Source organism: Esox lucius, chromosome 7 (genome assembly GCF_011004845.1).
Source record: "Esox lucius isolate fEsoLuc1 chromosome 7, fEsoLuc1.pri, whole genome shotgun sequence".
Classification (NCBI taxonomy): Eukaryota; Metazoa; Chordata; class Actinopteri; order Esociformes; family Esocidae; genus Esox; species Esox lucius.
Genome location: NC_047575.1, coordinates 25003350 through 25029707, shown reverse-complemented (window position 1 = coordinate 25029707; position 26358 = coordinate 25003350). Strand labels below are relative to the sequence as shown.

The window sequence follows — 26358 nt, the reverse complement described above, 5'->3', positions numbered from 1 at the left end:
CAGATCCATTACCAATACAATTCATCAAAGATTTCATACTACAAGCATCTTGTTTAGGTATGAAGAAACCTCCCAACCAACATATCCTAGTTCCGCCCTCTGCCTTGGTTGCTTGTCCTATGAACCCCCTAAAAATATGCATTATGCTCTCATGTTGAACAAATACATAATACAGAAATGTGCTGGTGCTTTTTCCTTTGATGATCTTGCTAAGTAGAGCATCTGCATTGCCATTCCACCAATAGAGTAAGGCGAGGACAGCATTGCCAGTTTTCTTTACTAGCCTATCAGTCACCAATCAGTTCATGACTCCAGAGCAGAAATTTCAGCTGGTAAAGGAGAAAGGGGGTGGACATCCAGATTACCATCTCATGCACCCCTTGTTTCACTTTCCAACTGCTACAGGACCCAGTCTAGCCTTCTTGATGATAGCAGAACATCTTTTTTTCAGGTCACTTGAAAAACAGGTCTTCTGACCTCAATTGGACAACCTGTGTTAATAAAGGGTAAGTAAAAATGTGTCTCAACTTTGAATTGGTCAGTGTCGTGGTCGTGGAGGGTGAGTATTATACCGTTGCCCGACAGTTCGCGGAGAAATTATGTGAACGTCCTTTTGCTTCCCACTTTTAAGGTCCTGTTTCTCCAGATCCTGATCAGTGCGCTCTGGTTTCTCCTCATTTTTCATGGACAGTGTGGTGAGCTTCTCTTTTTCAGCTGCATGTTTCCTGTGTTTTCTTGTGTCTCGGTTGACAACTGTCTTCAAACTCTCTTTGTGCCTCTTAATCCGTTCTTTCCTGTAAATTGTTGATTTACATGATTTACTGACTGGAAGCTAATGCAGCAAGCCATCCAATAGTTAATTTACATTTTAATTAGTGAAATTATAATGTCTTACTTGAGAATCTCAAATTTCCTGTCTCGGTAGAAGGAACTTGTGCTCAACATGTAGACAAATATCATATCACATGCAAATTTTCCCTAAAACAAAGACAAAGCCCAGGTTTAGGTTTAAGAAATACAGTACAGTCAAGAAAACATTTCATAAGCACCTTCAATATATATTTTAGTAGTAAAGGTTCCAATGCAATTCCTCGTGTAATTTAGCAGTTTCCATGTGTTTACATTTCCTGGAGGGCATGAACATAGCAGTTGGATCGGGAATTAAAAAGTAAAGATGCATTTATTAAAGAAAATAACAACTATAAAAGGAGCCCAATACATACTGTAAAATATGGGGGTGGATCTTTGATGTGGCTATTTGCTTTCAAATTGCCCCATCAAAGATTCCCTGATGAGGTCAACTTTAATAAGGTAAACTTTAGCCAAAAACCTGGTTGCAATATCATAAAACAGCTGACAGAAAACAAAATTACATATTCAGTATTACGAATCTGTTGCTCATCTAAGAGGACCAATAATTTAGAACAAAAGTCTTGATATTGAATAATCTTAAACAATAGATTCACAGTAATGAGCATGATAGAAACAAAGCAAATACCCCCACTAAAGCTTGAGACAACAACACATATCTTTGAATGTGAACAGCAGACTTCTTGGGACAAAATAGTCACATTAGGTATGTATTAAATGACTTACCATGCCCATAATAGCAAACCCAGACCCAATAGCTATTACTGTTGGAATGATATTGAATTTTCCAGCCTAAAAAAACAATAAACAACAGAACATTTGATTTGAGACATATGGTTATACAGAGGTATTCAGCCATCTCATCAGGCATCCCCAAACAATTCAATAGGCACTGAATAGGCACTAATTCACTAATCAAGTGTTTGATGATTTGTCTCGAGTTAACATCCTACACCTGTTCATATTGTCACAAAACCAGAAACTACCCTACTGTTTTTGCTGCACTCATTTGGGACTCAATTGTGAGCTTATGTCGAAGAATCGGTCAATTTCCTCATTAGCCTATCAAGGAGCAAATCCTTTTACTCACAAACTAATTACATTTTGTTTACTTCACCAGAAACATTTAAATCTCAAATTTCTTTTGGCCAAATGTATCTATTTTAGGAAATTCCATTGCTTTATGGAGAAAGGTTTTGGCTCTGTGATGAATTTCTTACAGGATGAGGAATTTCTTATAGGAAGGCTGATGAGGAATTTGATATTAGCATAGGACTAACTAAGTTATTTTAAGAGATAATCTACAATGTAGTATTCTGTAAAAAAAAAAAGTTTTTATATTAAACATATCTCCATTTCCAATTTTCCTGAGATCCAATTCAAAATTATGTCCTTGCCTTCATAGCAGGTTCAGGAGATCCAACTATTGAGATTCCCTAAAGCACATCTCACCAAGCTCTTTTGCTGTTCATGATACTGCTCTTTCAATTAGAAAAAATTATACCAAACCAAAATTTAGATTAAGCTTGCAGGTAGGTGCATGACCTACCACAAGAAGTCATTGAAACATAACGAGACAAGGTAAACCAAAATTGGTACCCAATTTTGAGTGATAAAAAGCAAAGAAGTGAAGAGGAGCTGGGATAGAAAGCCCACAGATACTTAGAAAATCTATAAAAGCACAAAATGGTACATTACATTATCTTTTGATAATGAGCATCTTACCTTTTGGTAGAGCACTTTACTTTAACCTGCAGCTCCTTCCTTCTGTGCGGAACAATTAGCCAGAACTCTTACTGGTAATTATACTCCCATGGACCCATGGTTTTATGTTAATATTAAGAGCAGCATGGAGAAAAGCAGAATGGCTTGATGTGAATGTTATGAGGAAGAGAGTTGAAGATGCTATGATCTTCAACTCTTCTGAATCTGTAGGGAACTGTGGCAATAAGACAGAACTGTAGATTTATGACCTCACCAAGTTGGGGACAGGATAAGTAATAATAATGAAGAATGACATCACCTTGTGACAAATAATATCCAATGCTTTTTTTGATCAAATGTTTATTAACCCTGTGTTGCAAAATGCAGGAGTCCTTGGATGGGATCTTAATTGGCTGCACCTGATGTCCAGAACACCACAGTGGCTGGAGGATGAAGTGTGAAAGTGTATCCTGGATTTTGCATTTGTAGCTGGAGAGACCAATATGTGCAATAGAGCACTAAATAATAATAAAACTTGAGGTGCCTGACAAAAGAAAACCACCTGACTACAGAAAACCTGACTACAGATCACATTAAAATAGATAAGTTTAGCAAGAATCATACCCGTCCATTCACCATGATGTCAAAGCGAATCCCATAGACTTTATATAAAGTCCGATAGCTGTTGCCAGTTTCATCTTTGTAATATCGGGCATATCTGAAAAACAAATCAGCTGTTTAGAAATGTCAACATCTGCTTTATAGGGATCTGAGATTAAAATGGTTTTACACTACAATAGTTTGTTTTTGATTAACAAGATTTGTTGCCAGATTTGCATCAAAGATAAAAAGAATGATAGCGTAAACTGGTAAAAATGTCAATTGTCACAGGTCACCTTCCAAGGTTACGTGGGATATTTTTCTCACAGATGTTTCTGCGGCTACATGGTCTAAAGATGATGTCTTGTTCTATGTGTATTGGTAGAATGAGCAGTAACGTAAGAAGTTGGTTCCTTTAGGTCCTTCCAACCCCATAAACAGTATCAGATGAAAAATAATTTTGTTGTTGAGAAGGAGCTAAAAACATCTGACATTTTCATCAGCAACAGCACTTTGACAAAGAGCCCCGTGTTAGTTACCATGTAAACAGCACTGTCAGTACGTTTATACATCTTCCTGGTAAGTGTCTGGCCAATGTGATGCACCTGCATTTTGCACCGTACCGTGTAGCAAAATATTCTCACTGCTAGCATGAAATGTAAATTGTATTTACAAAATATGTAAATCCTATTTAAATGAAATTTTTGTCTCAACAATTGTAGTAATCTAAACAGGCTTGTTAAATACATTACTTGGAGAGAGCACAATACATTATTATTATATCTCCTTGAAGTACAATGTGCTTAAATAATGTTTACACTCGATGTACCTGAAGTTGTAGCCAGACGTGACAGAGCTGTTTAAGTTAATATCCAAACGAGTGAAGCTGTACGCTGGGTTACACTGTGAGTAGTCCTTATCCAAATCACAAATCCACTCTATCAAAATTCCCACTGACCCACCCTAAGAAAGAGAGAGAGAGAGAAAGAGACATGGTTTCTGAAAAGAAAACTTATTTGACATTGATCTAAATGTGGATGATTACTTATTTTCCTGCAAATCAAGATTTACTTCCTTAACCCTATCAAGATTGCACTTACATAAACATTTGGTGAAACAATAACAACTAGGAACAGAAATATACTGTATTTTAAAACGTTATCATCCTGATGTATCAACTGGCACCTCAAACCATAACATAGTAGATAATCTGCTAATCGTCTTTGCCATGTAAGGTAAGAATGCCTCTGGTCAACCCATTGTCTGTTCTATGCCCGATGTCTTGCAATACAAACAGCTAGAGGTAGTGTTTACTTGTAAATGTCTATTCGGATCTTGCTGAGAATGTGAGGGGAGGGTACTTTATGTAGGGCTCTGTGAAGTCAATTAATTTCTATCAACTGTCACAGTATGTTTTATACTGTTGTTGTAATTATGCAATTATCATATTCATTTAAATGTCTGTCACAACTAAACTGCAGAGGAAAAAAAAGGAAATGCCAAATTAAATGAAATTACAACAAAAATTGTTAACTGCCTGAAAGCAAGCCTCATTATCATGTGGACAAGATGAACGGAGAACTATATCACAGCTTCCTTATTTTTCATAGAATAAATATGAAAGGTCACATCTGGAATTTCAACTGAAACCTAATCTGATTACTGGCTGTTTAACGCCATGTGTGCCAGATCAATCTCTGCCAAGTAAATAGTTATCGTAACCTCTATGGTGATATCCCATTAAATAAAGTATATATTGGAAGAAATAGTGCAAACAATGCTAATATGTACCACTACAGCCATGTCCTGAAAGTTGTGCCCAGTCCTGCTAACTAGGTCTCCCAGACGGAAAATGGGGCAGTAGGGATGGAGGACATTGTCATATGAACATCTCTTCAGATATGAGTCATTACCGGTGTCCAGGATGTTGGACCTGAATGGAAGGTAAAGGGAACATTTTAAGCTACAGTAAACATACTTGACCTAGTGACATAGACCAAGTCAATTTAACCGAATAGCAAAGCCTTATCAGTTTAAAATGACAACATTTTCTATTTGACCCTTAGATAAGGTAAGGTACAGCACTATTATTATATTATTTCTTAAATATCTTACACTGCACTAAGAAGGAACTACAAAACATAATCGACAAGAACAACCCTACTAGCATTTAGACCACAGTGAGCTAATCAGATCTGTTTTGACATTGGTCCAGAAGTCTGGTCTACAGTCAAGGACGTCTCAGATGACCGCTCTACTATCTAACTAAACACACACACACACACACACACACACAGGGCCCTGGGCTACATGGCTATGGGGGGTGTATTAATAGAAAGGACATTTACCCCCCAACGGCCCTGCTCACACATACTTACTGAACTATGTCACTGACACTGATTGTATCTTTACTGATAGATAGCTGCTACTGCTGTAGCCTGAAGGCTGTATGAACAAGCCCCACTTAGTCCCACTCATAACCACTTACTTAGAGAATTCAAACTTTGGAAATCTGATGAAATTCTTGATGTAAATTGTGAAGTTTTCTGCCTTGCTTAATAAAGCCACCCTGGAAAGGGGAAAAAATGTAAGCCAGAGTAACTGCTGTACTAATTCATACTGTATTGCTGTATGTAATGAATTTTTACTGAGTGTTAATGCAAAAGTGACTAGTTCATTATTTCTATAGCAAAAGACAATGAATATTCACAGGGGTTTCCGGCCCGTCTCAACAGGACACCAGCCATGTATCTCACATGTCCCTGTAGAGTTTAAACACACTCCAGTCTTTACTCCTGTACGAAAAAAAAAAGATCCCTGTTAAAATCCTGGGAGGACATATGCTGTGGGGGAAATTAGGGGGACGTTTTACATATGAGTTCCCAAAATGTGTATTTTGACATTCAAAAATAACTGAAATCCAAGAATTTTCCATAAAGATGTTTGTCCCTTTTTCATTTTGTTTATTGTCATAAGCTTATACGTGGTGTGTCATGGTTTGGCATGGGCAGTCAGACACAGAAGATTCAAGAAACCAAAGTAACTTAATCAAGAAAGACTCACAAACCACACACGCGGACACACAATGACCAACAAGAAACACTGGGGCAGGAGGAACTTAAATAGGGACGCAACGAGGGAGCAAACAAGGCACAGGTGTAACCAACAATACAAAAAGACAAGCTAAGTTCACAGGCAAAGGACAAAAACCAAACATGCCACATTCAAAAACAAAAGCAAAATCTGAACCAAACAAACAGAACCTAACAAGGTGTATGTGCATTTCTGAGAAATGCAACCAAAGCCAGTGTTCATTTGTAAATAATGTAAATGTATAAGTAACTGCTCAGCAAAAAAAATATTCAGTTCATTTATACTGAACTTATTGTTACTTAGTCCTATGCTCATACTCTGAGTGCACAATTACTAGGCACATTGTATTTCGCAAGATTTCTTTCATTGTTGAACAATCACAATGCTGTATGTCAATCCAAATTATAATTTAACCTCAAACCTGAATATTTAACAAAGGAAAAGTGAGTTTTGATCTTTCCCAGGGGAATACATAACTGTGCACACTTATTAGGAAACAATTGGTGTGCAGAATTATTAGGCAACTATATTACAAAAATAATTTCTCCCAACTCTCTTGTTTATTTTGAATGTTTAAAGTAAGTGTAACAAATAAGTGACACAAAATGACAATTAATGAAAATGTGTGTCTTTTCAAAAAATATGGTGTGATCAATATAGCCTCCCTTCTTTGCAATAACTGCCTTGAGCATTCCATCCATGCAGTCTGTCAGTTTCTTGATCTATTCACGATCAACTTTGGCTGAAGCAGCAACCACAGCATCCCAAATGCTGTTCAAAGAGGTCCACTGTCTTCCAACTGTAAATCTCAAATTTTTTGGATTTAAGTCAGGTGAGGAAGGGGGCCAGGTCATTATTCAGGCCTCTTAGAGGCCATTGCTTGCTAGCCAATAGTGGAGTACTTGTCCTAAATAAAGATCATGGCCTTCTTGAAAGCTGAGGACCTCTTCCTGTACCACTGCTTGAAAAAAGTATATTCCAAAAACAGGCAGTAGGCATGGGAGTTGAGTTTCAGTCCATCTTCAACCCTAAAAGATCCAACTACCTCATCCTTAATGATAGCAGTCCATAACAGTACCCCTCCTCCACCTTGCTGGTACCTGACTTGAAGTTGTGCCGTGTCCATTAGTGATCCAACCACAGGCCCATCCATCTGGTCCAACAAGAGTCACATTCATTACATCTGTCCATAAAACCTTAGAAAAATCTGTCTTCAGGTATTTATTTGCCCAATCTATATGCTTCAACGTGTCAATCTTATTCAGTGGTGGTCTTCTTTCAGCCTCCTTGACCTTGGCCATGTCTTTGAGCACTTGACACCTTATACTTCTGGACCCTCCAGGTAGGTTGCATTCCTGGAATATGGTGGAGCTAGAGGATAATGGGTTCCTGGTAGCTTCACGTTTAATACTTCTCAAGTCTTTTGCAATACATTTTCATCATTTAATCTCCATGCATTTTTTGCGCCCCACTTGACTATTCGTAACATAAAATGTGATTGTCTGCTGGCCACGCATCAATAGTTTAGCTATTTCAAGGGTGTTGCATCCGTCTGAAAAGGATTTGACAATTTTTGACTTTTCAGTGTCAGTTAGATCTCTTTTTTGGCCCATTTTACCAGAGGTCATGAAGCTGTCTAGTAATTATGCACACCTTGATATAAGGCCACTGGCATCAGGGTATACAATGTCCATGAAGGGGTGTACCTGGTCTGCAACAATGTTTAGGTAGGTGGCACGTGTCAAATTGATGTCCATATGAGTGCACAGACCCAGGATTTCCCAGCAGAAAATTGTCCAGTGCATCACACTCCCTACACTAGCTTGTCGTCTTCCCACAGTGCATCCTGGTGTGATCACTTCCCAAGGTAAATGGTGCACACGTATATGGCCGTCCACGTGATGTAAAAGAAAATGTGACTCATCAGACCAGGTGGCTTTCTACTGCTCCAAGCTCCAGTTCCGATACTCGAATGCCCATTGTAGGTGCTTTCAGTGGTGGACAGGGGTCATCATGGGCACCCTGACTGGTCTGTGGCTACACAGAACCATAAGCACCATATGATGCACTGTGTGTTGTGACACATTGCTCCCATAACCATCATTAACATTTTCTGTGAAATATACAGTTTAGGCACACAAACAAAAACATACAAAACAAAGACACAATGCAACAGAGAAACAGAGAATGCAACAGACTACACTCAGATGATCCTCTATTAATTTTTTTTTAAATGGGCAAGGGACACAGAGTGTCTACCTTAAGTTGGATATGCAATTTGTTCCATAAATAAGGTGTGAAGGAATAAAGGCACCTTAATGTTAGGTCCTATTTTGTAGAAAACTGAGACAGTGAGTAAAATACTTTCCAGCCAGCCTTACTCACCATGACCGGCTACTACTGCATCTCCCTCTGCACAATCCTCATGGTTTACACATTGGCCATCTGGTACTTTAGAGCTCTGGAGGAAATAGACCACATTGCTGTAGTTAAAAATGCAAACCTATATGCAAAGCAGTGTATTGAATGTGACTTACAGGAGAGCAACAAACAGGAGTACCATTTCAATCAAATGTATTTATAAAGCCCTTTTTACAACAGCAGTTGTCACAAAGTGCTTTACAGAGACACCCGGCCTTAAACCCCAAGGAGCAAACAACAGTAGTGTTGAATTTCATTTCAATACTAATTATTGTTATTATTATGCTATTTTAGTGTAGAAAAATATTTTTACCACTAAAAAGCAACATCAAACTAAGACATATTTATCAATATTAAATATAATGATTTAGCTATTAAAAGAAAATCTGAAAATATTCACCCAGAGATCACGCTAACATCAAATAATCAAATGTTGAAAGACAATGGCAAAGGTCAAGCTATCATTCACATGGGAAATACATTTTCAGCCTGAGGCATCATAAGTTCTACAATCCGCCTAAAATGAATACTACATTTTTTACTTGTTTGCCATTGCAATAATTATTTCATCTTTGCACTGACTTTGTGGAGTTTAATTTCCTTGCATTAAATATCTTATCTCTGTTTCACAATTTGGGGATCGTTGAAAATAAAGTCAATACACAAAGTTTTTCTCTAGGTTATGGCAGCACAATATTGCTTTTCACTTACCTCAGCACAAAACCCAAGCCTCTGATTTGGGGTCTCAATGTAATTTGTAACAATGAAAAAGACTTGTTCACCCTGAAAAACAACAACAAAAACATTTCTGAACACTGCACAGTTTTTTCTACGATCAAGTAAGTCGTTGGATGAATTAAATGTTTGTTCACTGTACAAAGTCAAAGCCTAGTACGCATATTTGCCAAAGCTTTCAATGCTGTACACAAATTAGTATTGTTCTATTGTTTAATGGTCTATACAATAGGCCTAAATGTCCAATGACCACAATAATTGCCATTTCTATGACAGCACAAGATAAACATTAAAGACTTATCATTAGACATGTTCCTCAAACTAATGTAAGAACAAAATACATAACTACACTGGTCAGCATCTCATATTCCAAAATAGCATTACATGTATGTTTAAAATAGCACACATCTTTATGTCAAAGAGTGCAATACTTGCATTCCATGATCAGATATACTGTCTATGTGGATATGGTACTATAAAGTTGCATGTTTCCTGTTACTCAAAAAATAAAAATGTAGATACAAAATGTGGAAGTTAATGAGTTTATGAAGACACCACAAGATGATAATTGAAAACATGCAATCATCTAAATGCTATATCTCTGGAAGGTTTGGTTTTGCATGGGTAGGTGGAGATTTCTTCCACCTACCTCCACTTGGGTGGAGGACCAATGGAAAGCTAGAAAATGTGCAAACCCTGCTCGCCCTGGGCGCTGACTCATGTAAAATGTATTTGCCCATTGACTGAGCTTAAGCTTCAACTGAATTAGTATTGAATTACTTAAGCTTCAACTGAATTAGTATTGAATTATTCATCTATTTGTGCACTGTAAAGTCGTTACTAACAATCTGACAGTTGCTTACATCTGCTTGTAGCAAGTAAAATTCTGTATTTTACACCTCATGTGAAATTAATACGGAATCTGTGTTATGAAATAAAGTTCTTTTATTGTTATATATACAGTGGATATATAAAGTCTACACACACCTGTTAAAATGCCAGGTTTCTGTAAAGTAAAAAAAATGAGACAAAGATAAATTTTAATGTGACCTATAATGTGAACAATTCAAATGAAAAACAAACTGAAATCTTTGAGGGGGAAAAATGAAAACCTTACAATAACTTGGTTCACAAAGAAGAACATTTGTGAGACACAGACCAAATGAATAGATGCTGCAGGTGTGCTTGGCGCCATCTGTCAAGTATGGTGGAAGCAATGAGATGGTCTGGGGTTGCTTTGGTGGTAGTAAACTGGAAGATTTGTACAGGGTAAAAGGGATCTTGAAGAAGGAAGGCTATCACTCCATTTTGCAACGCCATGCCATTTCCTCCTACAACAGGACAATGACCTATGACCCATGAACTATGCAACAACTATTTAGGGAAGAAGCAGGCAGCTGGTATTCTGTCTATAATGGAGTGGCTAGCACAGTCACTGGATCTCAACCCTATTGAGCTGTTGTGGGAGCAGCTTGACCGTATGGTACGTAAGAAGTGCCCATCAAGCCAATCCAACTTGTGGGAGGTGCTTCATGAAGCATTGGTTGAAATCTTTCATTTAGTTATTGTAGAGTCACCTAAGTTTGAGAACTGATGTTGTTTCTGGAATGATAGCATTATGCAATGTAACACATTCTGGGCATGGTTGTTCATGCAGTGGTTACAATGCATCAATTACCAAACTTGTTTATAAAAATTCAGCAGATGCCAATGTGTTTGTATAAGGATATACCCTGCAATCTTTGTTTAGGCAATTTTGCTTAGACTGAAACCTCTATCAGCTGGAAAATCCTCTTAGAGTTACTTTTCTTTTCCGGGACAAGCCACCAAACAAAAGTCCCCAGAAAATGACAATGGCTGGTCAACTTAACATAATTATTTTTAGATGTAACTGGATCTTACCGATGGAGGTATAACATAATCCTCAGCTCCCCACAGATGAGGTCCAGATTCTGTGTTGTTGGTCATGACCACTCCTTTCAACTTTGTAATGACAGAGCTCTGAACCGTTTCTTCCCTCGATTGGTATCCTTTCTTATAGATTAAAACCCACCTGAGAATTTTAACACATGGATTTTCAATTAATTTTATTTGACAATTTAAAATACAAAAGATATACATATAACAAAATATTGATAATATAAATATAATAAACTCTGAAGACTTAATCCATTGTGGTCCTCATAATTGATTGGTTGATTGCTTGTGCTTATTATTATTATTCTTTGCGTCTTACAACTTCTTTCTGCAATATTTGTCATATATTTTAACTATTTATGGCAATTTACAGCAGACTCACATATGAAAATGTAATTGATAGTTAATGGGGAAAAATTTACAGTATGGGTATACTGTCCTTGCATAAATATTTTATTCATATAAAGTACACTCTTAGAAAATAAAATGTAAAGTATACTTTCACAGAATACATTTTAATGAGAAAAGATTCTGTCAGCCAGTTTCCTTGAGGGATATGTAAAGAAATAATTTGCCTCTGTAACATGGGTGGATTATTTAAGGTAAAAAGTAATTCAACTAACATTATTTGCTTCATTTCCCAACTGCAATAAGTAATTTCATATTTTCTTATAAATAATTGAGTCGATAATTACATGGAAGACATTTTTAGGAGCACATAAATGTTAGATCTGGTAGTCTTCTAATCGAGCTAAACATATATAAGGGTGCATGGTGTGAATATTTGGCAGAACGTGATCCGCACATGCGCAGACGCTTCTGGATTTAAGTGAAAGAGATACAGTTCTTTCTTTAGAGGTCCGCGAAAATAAGTATCCGCCGCTATCTTATTTAAAGTATAAGACAGTAGCCTCGTGAAGGGGAAGACACCCTAAAGTTCTTTGGAATTCTGGACCTATATATTTACTTTAGCAAAATATATATCTTACTATGTAAAAAGTTTCATAGTGCCTCAATATAGTCCCTGGGTGTGTAAATATATTACAGTAATGAGGCAATTACGTCAGTCACCAACACCATACCCATATGTCCCATTGTGGTCGCTTGAACGACCTTAACGAAAGACAAGTACAAATGAAATGACAATTATATCTACAGCCATTGTATCAAAAATGATTGACTCTTTCAAATGCATTTTTCTTGCGGGTGTACTAATTGTTCTGATTGCGATCATGCAATAAAAAAAGTAAGACATGCACCTCACCCTATCACGTATGCCAGCACGCAGATCTGAAAAACTCTAAATGAGATTCCCAATTTTCGGTTTTCAGCGATTACATATTTTTCTGTCTTAAAATTGAGGAAACCCAGGAAAAAGGCTCCCCAAGTCAATTCACCCATTATTCTTCTCCGGAGACTTTGACAGCCTGTGTCTGCGCGTGTGACTTCCACAGGCAACACTGGAATCAGTTGCCTACAACTGCATTGGGCTGTTTATAAAAAACTGTTCAGGAACTCTGTTCCTATCGTCCAAAGCCGCTGCCATTCAATGATCTGGGCTAACCCATAGCGGCTATCAGTTTCTGGATTCTATTGATAATGAGACAATGAGATAATAATAATCTGATCTCAAATGTAGATTTTAACAGGTAGTTCTTGCAATTAATCTGTGTTCCCATGCCTGCCAATTTCAATAAGCTTCAACCTCACCCTCTTAACACCAGACTTCAGATTTGCTCTTTATTTCTGTTAATAAACATGTAGCGTTATCTCTTCTCCAGGCATAGGCAGACTGTCACCCTGTCCAATAATACTACTAATATTAATTGATTGCATTTGTAAAGCGCTTTTCATTATAGAGAAATAATCTCAAAGTGCATGAAAAAGAAAAAAATAATATTAAAGAAATAAAATAACGATCAGATAAAAATGAAGTAAAAATAAATAAAATATACACACACAATGTATACATTAAACTATAATGATAATACAGTAAACTAAAATGATAATACACATTATTATATAATAATGTACAGTATGATTAAATTAAAGGGAAGGGTAGGCCAACCTATAGAGACATCTTAAGACCTACTTTAAAAGCCATGACTGTGCAGCCCTGAGGCTGTCAGGAAGGGAGTTCCAGAGGTGAGATTCAATGTAAGAAAAGGCACAGTCTCCCATTTTTCAGAGCTGGGTTCTTGGTTCATTGAGCAGATTGGCGTTGCTAGTCTGTAGAGGGCATGGAGGTTCTTGGGGGAGAGCAGGTCAGATAAGTAGACAGGTCCCAAGCCATTGATAGCTTTATAGACTAAAAATATAATTTCAAGTTCATTTCTTTTAGGGACAGGAAGCCAATAAATGTCACCAAGGAGAGGTGTGATGTGGGCAGATTTTTTTGATTGTCTCTGTTTTGAATGAGCTGTATTTTATTTACTGAATTTGCTGACAGGCCCCCTTTATACTGCATTCCCAGAATCAATTATGGAGAGACAAATTAATAGATATGCTTTTTATTAGATTGGCAGCTGGAATCGTCAGGTATCGTCTTGATCTGCAACACAACCAGGAGGACTTTGGACCGGGACAGCAACAAGTCTTTCGAGTCTGGTACTCAGGAGGTGTGCCCCAAGACCTCATGTCCTCCTAATTTTAATCGGAGCAGGAGACAAGAAAAATTTAGAGAGTGCGTTCCCCTAGAGCAGCATAAAATCTTGGGGCTGAGACAGGGGCGTCCAGTGACGGTTAGAGAAGTAAGAGTTGAACCAGTTTAAGGCAGTCCCAGAGATAGCAGTGTGCTCTCTTAGGCTTTGGAGTCGAATGGTGTGATCTAATGCATCAAAAGCAGCCCTGAGGTCTTGAAGAATCAAAATGGAGGGGGATCCTGTATCTGCAGCCATGAAAAGATCATTAACAACCTTCATCAATGCTGTCTCAGTACTATACATTGGCATGAAGCCAGACTGGAAAACGTAAAAACACTGGTCAACACTGAGGTGAGTGAAGTTGAGTTGCCAACATCTAGGACTTTAGATAAGAATGGGTGTTTGGAAATATACCTGTAGTTTGAAAGAATGTCTGGGTCAAGGGACGATTTCTTGAATAAGGGGGAGATCGCTGTCTTCTTGAAAAGTGACAGTACCTGCCCAGTGTGCAGGGACTAGTTGAAAAAAACAAGTAACAAAATCAATGGGAGTGGCTGAGCATTTTATAAATAATGATAGGGTCAAGAGGGCCGCTGGAAGATTTAATTTTTAATATGATTTCCAGAACAGTAGCAATTGTCTACAATTTATGGAGATAAATTTAATACCAAAATATTGAATGTCATGGATCATGTTGCACCGTTAAAGGCAAGGAAAACTCTGAGCAAACAGAAAGCACTGTGGAGAAACACCATGATGGTAAACACCCTGAAAAGAGAATGTAGGAAAGCGTAACTTAAGTGGAGAAAAACAAAACTTCAAATCCACTATGACATCTATAAAAAAAGCCTTTGTAGCTTCAACTATGAGTTATGCAGGGCTAGACAGCAACATTTATTGGGAATGATCAACAAGAATATCAACAATACCAGCACTCTTTTTGCCATGGTCAACAAGCTTATCAACACCTAACGCAGATAGCATCAGAAGTCGTGTCCACTGTGAAATGTAATGAATTTGCATGTTTCTTTAGTAAAAAAAATCTAAACTATTAGACAGACCATCAGAACTACACAGTCAAACAATGACACTGTACAGTCACTATGACCGCCAAGACATAACTTAGTTATTATGTCGCAATATAATACAATTGATCAAAAATCCCTAGAAGAAACAGGTTGACATCTTAAAGCTTCCACATGTTGTCTCGACACACTGCCATCTGACTTTTTAAAAACAGTATTTAACTCAATAACAATGGACCTAAAGCAAATAGTTAATTGCTCTTTGCAATCAGGCATTTTCCCAACATCTCTAAAAACAGCTGCCATTAAGCCTCACTGATAAGGTTGTCTTCAATCAAATTCAGCAATTTTGTGAACTCAAGCGGTCTTTCAGTCAGGCTTCCGACCTCACCATAGTACTGAAACGGCTCTGATAAAAGTTTTAAATGATATATGGCTGAATACTGAATCGAATAAAATAACTTCTGGACAAGCTGGAAAATTGGGTAGGTCTCTCCGGTCTTATTTAGATGGCCAGAGTTACTCTGTCACCATTGGCAATCATGAATCTGATAGGGTGGCTATGACACGCGGAATACCCCAGGGATCAGACCACTTCTCTTCAATCTCTATATGCTACCTCTGGGCCAAATTCTACAGAACAACAACATTAACTACCATAGCTATGCAGATGATACTCAAATATATATTTCCCTCGAACAGTATGACTACAGCTCAATAGACTCACTGTGTTACTGTATACAACACATACATGCCTGGATGAACCAAAATTGTCTACAATTAAACCAAGATTAAACAGAGGTTGTTGTGTTTGGCAACAAAAATAAGAGAACTAGTATTAGTAAAGAGCTGGATTCTCTGGCCCTAAAAACCAGGGACCAAGTGCGTAATCTTGGTGTCCTGATAGACTCAGATCCCACATTCACCAATCATATCAAAGCGGTCACCATAACAGCAATCTATCACCTTAACAATATAGCCAGAATCAAGGGCTTGGTGTCCAAAAAAGACCAAGAGAAGCTCATCCATGTTTTTATCTCTAGTAGGGTTGACTACTGTATTTGCCTTTTAACTGGACTCCCAAAAAGACTGTGAAACTTCCGCAGCTCATTCAGAACACTGCTGCTAGAATGTTAACCAGGACCAAAGAACAGAGCACATCACTGTTCTTTCATGGAAACTACTAGTCAGTTATGTCTTTTTGTATTTTCTTTTTCTATGTTTTATTATTATGATGCTGTCCCCCTTGTTTTATTATTAAAGTGGTTAGTGTCACCCTTGTCTTATTATTAAGGTGGTTAGAGTCTGCCTCATGTGGTAGGAGTTGCCCTTGTTATTTAAGGTTGTTAGTCTGCCTCATGTGGCAAGAGTCACCCTTGCTATTTAAGGTGGTTAGAGTCTGCCTCATGTGCTAAGAGTCACCCTTGTTATTTAAGGTTGTTAGTCTGCCTCATGTGGCAAGAGTCACCCTTGCTATTTAAGGTGGTTAGAGTCTGCCTCATGTGGTAGGAGTAGCCCTTGTTATTTAAGGTGGTTAGAGTCTGCCTCATGTGGTAAGAGTTACCCTTGTTATTTAAGGTGGTTTCTTTGTAAAGCACATTGAATTTCTTCTATTTTACGAATTGTGCTATATAACTGAATTTGCTTGCTTGCTACCTGGGCAAAGTCACTTAGAAAAGGAGCAGGTATGGGTGGTTGGGAAGGAGTCTGAGGGGGATTAGGGTAACAGTCCTCACTAAAGTTGTTGAATTTATTTTTGAAGAATTCAGCAAATGTTTTGGTGGTTGCCAGAGTCTGTAGGTTGGAGGAGGCGACGGATGGTGTTAAATAATGTCCTGGGATTATCTTTGCCATTCTCAATCAAAGAGTAGAAACTACAGCAGGCTGCATTTAAAGCTTTAAAATAACAATGCTGGTGGTCTTTATAGGCCAGTAGTTGGACAGTCCATGTGTACATGTGGGGTGCTTATGTACCAACAAACAGTAGAATCCCCACAAGGTTTTTGGGCAGGGTTAGATTACAGGGGAAAACAAATAAACGTGCTTGGTAATAGAATTGGGCTACTTTTGCTTTTGAAAATACTGGGGAGGTTTAGGCTTAGGCATTAGGGTTACATTAAGTTTCGACATAAAGGTTAGGTTATTGAAGGTAAGATTACAGAAAGTTAAGTTTAGGTCTAGGGAATTAGGAACACAGATTTCTGTGTCAAGGTTAGGTCTAAGATTCCCACAAGGATAAAAAGACAAACATGTGTTTGTGTATGTGAGCCAGGTTTAAGTGTCCATTGACCCAAAGTCCGCCACACAGATAGTAAAACCTGACAAATCAGTCCCCACAAGGTTTTCTGGCAGGTCCCCACAATAAAGAATTAGATTTCTGGCTTAAGAAGTAGGTTTAGGACAAAACAGCATAGTGTTAGGATTGGGGGTTTAGTTTAGGCATGAATGTAAGCTTATTGACGTTAAGTTTAGAATTATGGTTATGTTAAGGTTAGGGTAAGGGTTAGAGGTAGGGAATAGGGTAAGATTTAGGTCTCAGCTTTCCACCAGCATAGAAAAACAGTGTGTGTGTGCGCGCATGTAAAATATGACATTGCCCACTGGTGGATATTCACTTGTATTGCTATAGTTTTCTATCACATGGCAATCAAATTGTATTTTCACCACATTTCTCACAAAAAGTACACAAGTGCACAATAATTCTTCCCACCATGCTTCCAATACAATCAACTACTTTCAATGACTACAGTCGACACTTTTTGGTCGTTTATTAGGAAATGTAGTGCAGACAGTTGTCCAAGGGTGACAAACTTCACTCGTTTATGGGCAATGACGACATGCACAGTGCATGAGCTCTGGGGTCAGGTTCAGTATGCGAGTGCACTGTAGACACTTTGGGAGTACTTTATATTTATGAGGAAAATGGAAACACTCATTAAATCCTATTTTGGTCTCGAATAGTATGGAGAATATTTTTGGTGATCAAATATCAAATACCAGCCTTAATCTGTGCATTGATAATCCTAAATGCGCAAATTGTGTCTATCCCCACCAGACACAATTATAAATTGGGCAAACATCTAAATCAAACCTAAGACCACTATATAAATTAGGGACATGTTGAAACATACAACATTCTAACATTGAAAAAGCCATTACAAGCCCATTCGACTTTAAAAGGCTGAACCAATAGACTATATAAATGTGTTAACTGTATCAGTGACTAACATATGGTTGAATGTTTGTGGCAACCAATAAGTGGGACTTCCAGGGCATCAAGCATCTTGACTATTTGACAGTATGGTCTTGCAGACATTCTTTAACACATGAGAAGTGTATATAGTTGGGGGGAACTAAGTGAATTTTAGTCAAGAGGGGGCAGCAAAGGCTCATGAATCAGAATTCTGTGAAAAAGATTTGCCTCTGCCCAGGATAAATTGAAAACCTTGAAGTTGATTTAATAGAACGTTATTGCCTGTGGGTCCAGCACACGAAGTGTTGAATAGAGGTAAGGATATAAACAGTGCCCAGAATTAAGCCAACACCTATCTCACCCTAATAGAGCATAAACAGTTGATATTTAAGCCACTTACTCAAATAAGCTTTAATGTATTGGGAGAAGAATTGGTCTACCTGAAAAAGGATTTAGCAAAGGCTCTTAACATGGATGGCCATCTTCTGGGACTGATTATTGCATAATCATGGTCATGACAAACACAAAAGGACAGTAATTTAATATAAAGTGGTATTGTTTGGATTACCCCAAACTGGGCAAGGAAACACATGACACCAAATACATTCATACCTTTATTCTTGCATTCATTAATTTAAAAAAAAAGTACTAGTCAGAACAGTAATGTAACTGAAAATATTGGTCAGAAACAAGAAACATTTACATGCCACCCCTGAGTCGGAGCACCAGATGAAGGGTGGACTCTTTCTGGATGTTGTAGTCGGAAAGGGTGCGGCCATCTTCCAGCTGCTTGCCGGCAAAGATCAGACGCTGCTGGTCTGGGGGGATGCCCTCCTTGTCCTGGATCTTGGCCTTCACATTCTCAATGGTGTCGCTTGGCTCGACCTCGAGGGTGATGGTCTTGCCTGTGAGGGTCTTCACGAAGATCTGCATGCCGCCCCTGAGTCGGAGCACCAGATGAAGGGTGGATTCTTTCTGGATGTTGTAGTCGGAAAGGGTGCGGCCATCTTCCAGCTGCTTGCCGGCAAAGATCAGACGCTGCTGGTCTGGGGGGATGCCCTCCTTGTCCTGGATCTTGGCCTTCACATTCTCAATGGTGTCGCTTGGCTCGACCTCGAGGGTGATGGTCTTGCCTGTGAGGGTCTTCACGAAGATCTGCATGCCGCCCCTGAGTCGGAGCACCAGATGAAGGGTGGACTCTTTCTGGATGTTGTAGTCGGAAAGGGTGCGGCCATCTTCCAGCTGCTTGCCGGCAAAGATCAGACGCTGCTGGTCTGGGGGGATGCCCTCCTTGTCCTGGATCTTGGCCTTCACATTCTCAATGGTGTCGCTTGGCTCGACCTCGAGGGTGATGGTCTTGCCTGTGAGGGTCTTCACGAAGATCTGCATGCCGCCCCTGAGTCGGAGCACCAGATGAAGGGTGGACTCTTTCTGGATGTTGTAGTCGGAAAGGGTGCGGCCATCTTCCAGCTGCTTGCCGGCAAAGATCAGACGCTGCTGGTCTGGGGGGATGCCCTCCTTGTCCTGGATCTTGGCCTTCACATTCTCAATGGTGTCGCTTGGCTCGACCTCGAGGGTGATGGTCTTGCCTGTGAGGGTCTTCACGAAGATCTGCATGCCGCCCCTGAGTCGGAGCACCAGATGAAGGGTGGACTCTTTCTGGATGTTGTAGTCGGAAAGGGTGCGGCCATCTTCCAGCTGCTTGCCGGCAAAGATCAGACGCTGCTGGTCTGGGGGGATGCCCTCCTTGTCCTGGATCTTGGCCTTCACATTCTCAATGGTGTCGCTTGGCTCGACCTCGAGGGTGATGGTCTTGCCTGTGAGGGTCTTCACGAAGATCTGCATGCCGCCCCTGAGTCGGAGCACCAGATGAAGGGTGGATTCTTTCTGGATGTTGTAGTCGGAAAGGGTGCGGCCATCTTCCAGCTGCTTGCCGGCAAAGATCAGACGCTGCTGGTCTGGGGGGATGCCCTCCTTGTCCTGGATCTTGGCCTTCACATTCTCAATGGTGTCGCTTGGCTCGACCTCGAGGGTGATGGTCTTGCCTGTGAGGGTCTTCACGAAGATCTGCATGCCGCCCCTGAGTCGGAGCACCAGATGAAGGGTGGACTCTTTCTGGATGTTGTAGTCGGAAAGGGTGCGGCCATCTTCCAGCTGCTTGCCGGCAAAGATCAGACGCTGCTGGTCTGGGGGGATGCCCTCCTTGTCCTGGATCTTGGCCTTCACATTCTCAATGGTGTCGCTTGGCTCGACCTCGAGGGTGATGGTCTTGCCTGTGAGGGTCTTCACGAAGATCTGCATGCCGCCCCTGAGTCGGAGCACCAGATGAAGGGTGGATTCTTTCTGGATGTTGTAGTCGGAAAGGGTGCGGCCATCTTCCAGCTGCTTGCCGGCAAAGATCAGACGCTGCTGGTCTGGGGGGATGCCCTCCTTGTCCTGGATCTTGGCCTTCACATTCTCAATGGTGTCGCTTGGCTCGACCTCGAGGGTGATGGTCTTGCCTGTGAGGGTCTTCACGAAGATCTGCATCTTTTAACCTGAAAATATACTAATTGTTAATTCTCAAACCAACTGAATAGATCCAACTCAATTGAAGGGTACTAGTCAGAAGTGGGCAGTATTTTATGTTACATTTATTTGAAGACATAACATTTGTATTTTGCAGCTTGAAATAGTGTCATTATGTTAAGGGAGAAATATAGTTGACTGGTAAAGATAAGTTTAGTTGGTAGGCCTGTAAGCTGCATGCCAGTAGTTTGAGCGATTGGAATCCTGACTAGGCCAATGTATTTTGTGACATGGAACAAATTTAGAGGACAGTAATTTAATTCCAAAAATGCGTCAACAATTCTATTTCTATTAGTCTGTTTCAGAAGTCGAGTTTAATAGAACAGGATTACCCATAATGCAAGACTTCTTACTTTTGATAAGTAGCTTGTGTTAATCTACTATTACTCAATTATCAACCCTTAGTAAATAGGAATACATTTGTGGTTACACACTAAATAGGTATTCGTATTTTGAAAATACAAGCTACATGTACACAAGAGAACTACTTGTCCAACTGCATACAAATGTAGTGAACAACAACAGTGTTAAAATGTAAGAATTCACATGGGAACATCTATTCGGATGCCATTGACAAACAAATCACATTAAATTTACTTCTGGTAATATTAGGGGCTGTCTATGCTCACGTAGGCCCAAACATACAGTTTAGTGGTAGCTAGCCTTTTAATGCTTTGTTTGTTAGCAATCTCCCGACGCCATTTTGATAGTAGTGCCCTTGCTTAGCCTGCCACGGATTAGAGACATGAATCAGCAAAAATATAGGGAGGGGTGAAACAAGTAATCGTAGCAAAGAAGCGAAAACTATGAGACGATACTAGTAACCCATAGTCTTTTTTAATGAATAAGGCACACATTATTCCTTTTAAGGAACGCAAGAAAAATCTACCTTTTAGTCAGATACAGTACAGTACGATCGAATTCTATAAGTTATGTTAGCAACAACAGCCCAGCACCTACCCATTTCTCATGAACGTAACATTGAATTTAAAAAGGTCAACTTGCAATTCAAATGTAAAAAAAAGAAGGTAGATACTTACGATTGTTCTCGAAGGAAATTATTCTTCTGTGTACTTGGGGTGTTTTGTCTTCTCCGTTCACGTTTGTGCCAGGAGGGCGCGAGGATACTGTCTTTTATACTAAGAAAACACTGTGACGTTTTAGGGAGTCATGTAACAATATCCATCCGCGACAAAAAATATAGTCCCTGCTCTAAAGCTTAAAGTTAAGAATGACACGCAATTAATCAATTTCTACGGCAATACATATGAATACTATAACACATATTAATTGGCGTGATTTACGCGATTTTACATCAAACACGGCGGAATTACATTGATTTGCTGTGCGCTGATATCTCTCGAAATTGCTAGAACAGCCCAGTCTGCCCAAAGCGACCCGCGTGACTCACTGAACGGGTTTGAACGATTCATTTTTTTAAAAACCATGTTCAATTTTTGAAATAAATGTATGGATAATGTTTTGGAATGTGATTGGTTTTGAACTTGTCTGACTGTATCATTAACAAAACGCAATATGATGACAATGTTTGTGAGATATAAAAATTTTTACAATAAGAACTATTGAAACTAGATTATTTGCCTTGTTCAGTGTTGGGGATGATTTATGAAACATTAGGAACCATACTGTACTTCATGTCTTCTATACCTGGCTTTGACAACATTTTGTTTTACAATAAGGCTACTATTTGATAACCTATGGGTCTACTATATCAATAATACCCATACATTATTATTTCATGGCATTTCCTTATCTCTAGAACCAAGCATTTCATTGCCGTAGCTTATTGCAAATGACAAACAAAGCTTTTGAACTTAAAAAAGTAAGGAGTTAAGTGTTTTTTTTCATCCAACAAACTTACTATAGAAATTATAGTTCAGCATAAGGACCAGCTTCAAGCAGATATGAATGTTTTCTCCCAACATGCTACCAGCTGCTATGTCTGCAAATGTAAAGTAGGTCAGGCTGATCTAGAATACTGACACTCAGATCTCTATGCTTCCTACTCTGCAGAGCTCTCGGATGAGAGATTAATAACATATTAGGAGACAAAAGATACGCAAAAAGAGCCTGCCTATTTCTAGACAGAAAAACTTGAGAATTGTAAGGTATAAGCTTTAGTGTACAAACTGGTTTAACAAATCTCACGGTACAGTAAATACAGGTTGCCTCTTGATAACAAACAAGTCAAAGTAATGTAAATAAAATGTTTCCTCATTTAGTATATGGGATACAGCGAAACTCAGTTTTAATTTTCACCATCCTGTCCGACTAAAACATCTGGTTAGATTTCATGATTCAGTTGGTGAAACTATGGCAGCACCTTTGCAGATTAATTTGATCATTTTTCATTTACACATGATACCGTAATATACTCAGTGTAACACACTGCTCACTTGCTGGTTCATCATCGACAATGCAACAACAATAGGAATATAAGTAAATCAAAACTAAATTAATATAAAAACGGACATTGTGAAACGTTGCCCTTTGGAACTGCTTATCTGGATTCACTAGACTGTAAAAAGATTAACATTGTTGTGTCAGAGGCAGGGCTACAAGATACATTCCACAGGTAGAACACAATACCAGGTCAACTTGTTAACCCTGTTCGGTCCTGAAACTGACATTTACAGTATTATAAAACAATACCATCATGTAACATCAGTTATTTTTAGACATACCAATTTGGCAGCATGAAAGTTACATTATATTTGTGACATCTAGAGACAGGGCCGTTGCTAAGGTGGGGAAAAGTGTGTATGTTTCCCATAGCACTGGCTTGGCAGCACCAAATGAATGGAATCGTATCAATGTTGTCAATAAGTGAGGGGCCCAGGCATATATCTTTTCAGGGGCCCATAATTCCTGGGAATGGTCCTAGTGACATGTAGACACTTGACAGCAATAAACAAGATACATGTTAAGATATAGCCCAATGTTTCAAACGTTTTCAAGCATTTTCACTGAATGTTAATGAACAGTGTACTGACCACACATTGCTATGTTATGCCTAACACTAGAAATATGTGGGGGATGGCAGTCCAAAGAAGAAAAACTCCCTACTGTAAGTCACTCCAGGTAAAATGTAAAAAAGAAAAATTTATAGATCGAGTGTGTTCCCTCCATTGCTTCCTAAAGTCAGCATTTCTGATGACGAGGGAGTGGCTGTTGTCCTGGCACCAGTATTAACAGGAATCCCTTGAGGAATCTTATGGCATGGGACAGAACATTCCATATTTGTTGGAGAAATCATTAGAAACAGCTGTAGTTAGGAAACTACAAGAAAACAGACCATGAGCTCCACTGAATAAATTAAGGCTATATTGAACAAATACAAATTTAGCTTTTGAGGGGCTCATTTTATCCTTCCTTCCAGGAAGTTAATGACTGGCCAACGGTATATTAAGTGCAACCAGTACTCCTCTGGTATTTAGGTCACAGTATTCCCATGCAGATACAGCAGCATTGTGGGCTGTTGATTTCATGTGACTCAATCCAAACATGTGATCTCCACGTCACTGTTTCCTAAGGACTTGTTGAGCTTCACTAGAATGTGCTTGTGAAAGCCTACTGCACTATTAAGACAGTCTGACTGTTTATCAGTGTTGTGGCATAAAAACAAGTCACATGTAATCTATTATTTTTGATGTTGTTGATCCAGGCAGGGTCACACCGGTCTGCTTATTGCCCCCACCAACTAGAATAAAACCTCTTGCAATTGATCAATGGTCAGCTAGCTATCTAGAGATGTAGTCAAAGAAATAACTAAAAATACTGAAGGCAACTGGAATAGACCCTGCATAGGTAGCTACACCCATTCACAATTTGATCAAAACATGTCATGTGATCATGACATGTTTTGTTAATCTAATGTTCATGGTAAAGCTTGAAAGGAGTAAGCTGAATCCCATAAACACAATTGTAGTGCATTTGTTGGTGAAAAGGAGTCCATGAGAATTGTTGATTAGACCATACATAACCACAATAAAATAAAATAAGACATATTTCATGTCTTTGACTATGTAAACATAGATTAATGCTAACATTGTTAACCCCATTGTCTTTGTATCATTTCTAATCCGAAGTGCTAGATCACAGAGACAAAAAAATGTAACAGTCAAACCTCTGGAGGTCGTGGTTGACTCAGGAAATGTCCCCCACCTCTTGTAGATGAAACTGAGGGCTTGACTGTTAGATTGTCAATTGTTCCACAATACTTCTCTGTAAGGTAATAGGCAGCGGAAGAGAAGGTCAATCATGTTCAAAACATTTATTTCCCGGTGATGTGGCCCTCAGCAACCAGCCATCATCCCCAAAGACACTAACTTGACCATACTCAAAACACCAAGACACCTTTAAACCGTTAAGCTGCACTATACTGCATTCTAAGCTTGGCATCTAGATAGCATTGAATATGCTGTAAACAAATGTAAATTAATGTATATCATATGCTTATTTTCAGCTGTATATATTTGTATGTCATCCTTCTTCAGATTCTGTATATGTTGTCCCAATTTATTGTTTACAATTAGCCGCACCATTGCAACAAGTACATCTAGGCCTTTTATCACTGCATTGCTATCTTCGCCCCGGGTTAATGGTCCTAGTGACATGTAGACACTTGCCCCGGGTTCACACAATAGTTTGTTAACCCTAGGATAAGGATTCACACTTGTATTGCTAAGCCCTGGGCTAACGGATAAATACGACACAATACCATTTTACATTCTTTGATAAGCTACAAATGTTACGTTCTCTCCCGCATGCGAATAATGTTACCGTAGCCTACATCACAAATGATCAATGTTACGCTACCGCGATTTAATTAACAACTTGACATCGGTTAATCAATGCCCACCCTGTCGGTATTTGCTTGGACAACTTAGTTAAAACTACGCAAAGAAAGAGAAAACGTTAGTCAACCTTCATTCTTTCGACTTATTTGCTAGATTTACAGCCACGGAAAGCTACTACTTCGCTAAGATTTGGAAGGCATAACGAAACGACAAAATCTCGCAGAGTGAAAGGACCACAACAAATGCAGCTGTTAGTAGCGCCGAGCGAATGTAAATAAAGTGAAATGGCAGGTTTTGTGATTGGACAATAAACGTACTACGGTTTTATTCTTGACCCCGTTTCACACTGGTTATTTTGGCACCGTGTTTCTGGGGCTGGCCCCGAAAAGTTAAGGCAAAGGGTGGTGCTGGCCCACTTCAAAATACGCGTGTGAACACTATTAGCGTCATGCAGGCAACATTAGAGATTCCGTAGCAACAATAAGACTTCCGGTTTTCGGATTTTGCCTTCAAAATAGAAGTCCGCGGTAAAACGCGATTTTAATAATATTAAATGTATCTATTTTGACACTTTGCTTAGTGTATATTGTAAAAATGTACTCTAGGAAATGTTCAGGAGACTCTATAGAATAATTATATGCAAAGAAATCAAGGGGCACTATGTATTTGCAATTTTTGCTGGTGTTTTACTCCACCCATCCTATATCCTATTGGCCACAATGTAACTCAATGGATATGAAATATATATTGGCCTATAAAAAAAACTGTTC

General features: G+C 39.0%; 2 protein-coding genes across 5 annotated transcripts; both read right to left on the bottom strand.

The window, feature by feature from the left end:
- Positions 1-7: 7 nt before the first annotated feature.
- p2rx5 (purinergic receptor P2X, ligand-gated ion channel, 5) lies at positions 8-25914 on the bottom strand. Of its 4 annotated transcripts, XM_010905127.4 has the most exons (13): positions 12605-12930; positions 11326-11476; positions 9400-9471; positions 8653-8728; positions 5885-5969; positions 5663-5743; positions 4966-5107; positions 4004-4137; positions 3199-3292; positions 1597-1662; positions 896-978; positions 573-794; positions 8-491 (listed from the first exon to the last, which is right to left on the bottom strand). In XM_010905127.4, exons 1-13 carry the CDS (start codon positions 12739-12741, stop codon positions 479-481), a joined length of 1356 nt encoding a protein of 451 aa, XP_010903429.2. In that variant the 5' UTR covers positions 12742-12930; the 3' UTR covers positions 8-478. The 4 variants fall into 4 exon arrangements, 3 of the variants coding, with proteins under 3 accessions (XP_010903429.2, XP_034149030.1, XP_010903428.2); XM_034293139.1 differs by lacking the exon at positions 12605-12930 and adding an exon at positions 24916-25914 and having other exon boundaries at positions 8-794; XM_010905126.3 differs by having other exon boundaries at positions 8-794.
- ubb (ubiquitin B) lies at positions 18802-21919 on the bottom strand. Its single transcript, XM_013134495.4, has 2 exons — positions 21809-21919; positions 18802-20737 (listed from the first exon to the last, which is right to left on the bottom strand). The coding sequence occupies exon 2, from the start codon at positions 20727-20729 to the stop codon at positions 18900-18902; it is 1830 nt and encodes a 609-aa protein (XP_012989949.3). The 5' UTR covers positions 20730-20737; positions 21809-21919; the 3' UTR covers positions 18802-18899.
- Positions 25915-26358: the final 444 nt, after the last annotated feature.

Coding starts and splice junctions, on each gene's coding strand:
- ubb (XM_013134495.4), bottom strand. CDS start 20,729: ATGCAGATCTTCGTGAAGACCCTCACAGGCAAGACCATCACCCTCGAG.
- p2rx5 (XM_010905126.3), bottom strand. CDS start 12,741: ATGGGTGAATTGACTTGGGGAGCCTTTTTCCTGGGTTTCCTCAATTTT. Junction 8,729..9,399: donor GGCTTGGGTTTTGTGCTGAG/GTAAGTGAAAAG, acceptor TATTTCCTCCAG/AGCTCTAAAGTACCAGATGG. Junction 4,138..4,965: donor TTCAGGACATGGCTGTAGTG/GTACATATTAGC, acceptor TCTCTTTCTTAG/GGTGGGTCAGTGGGAATTTT.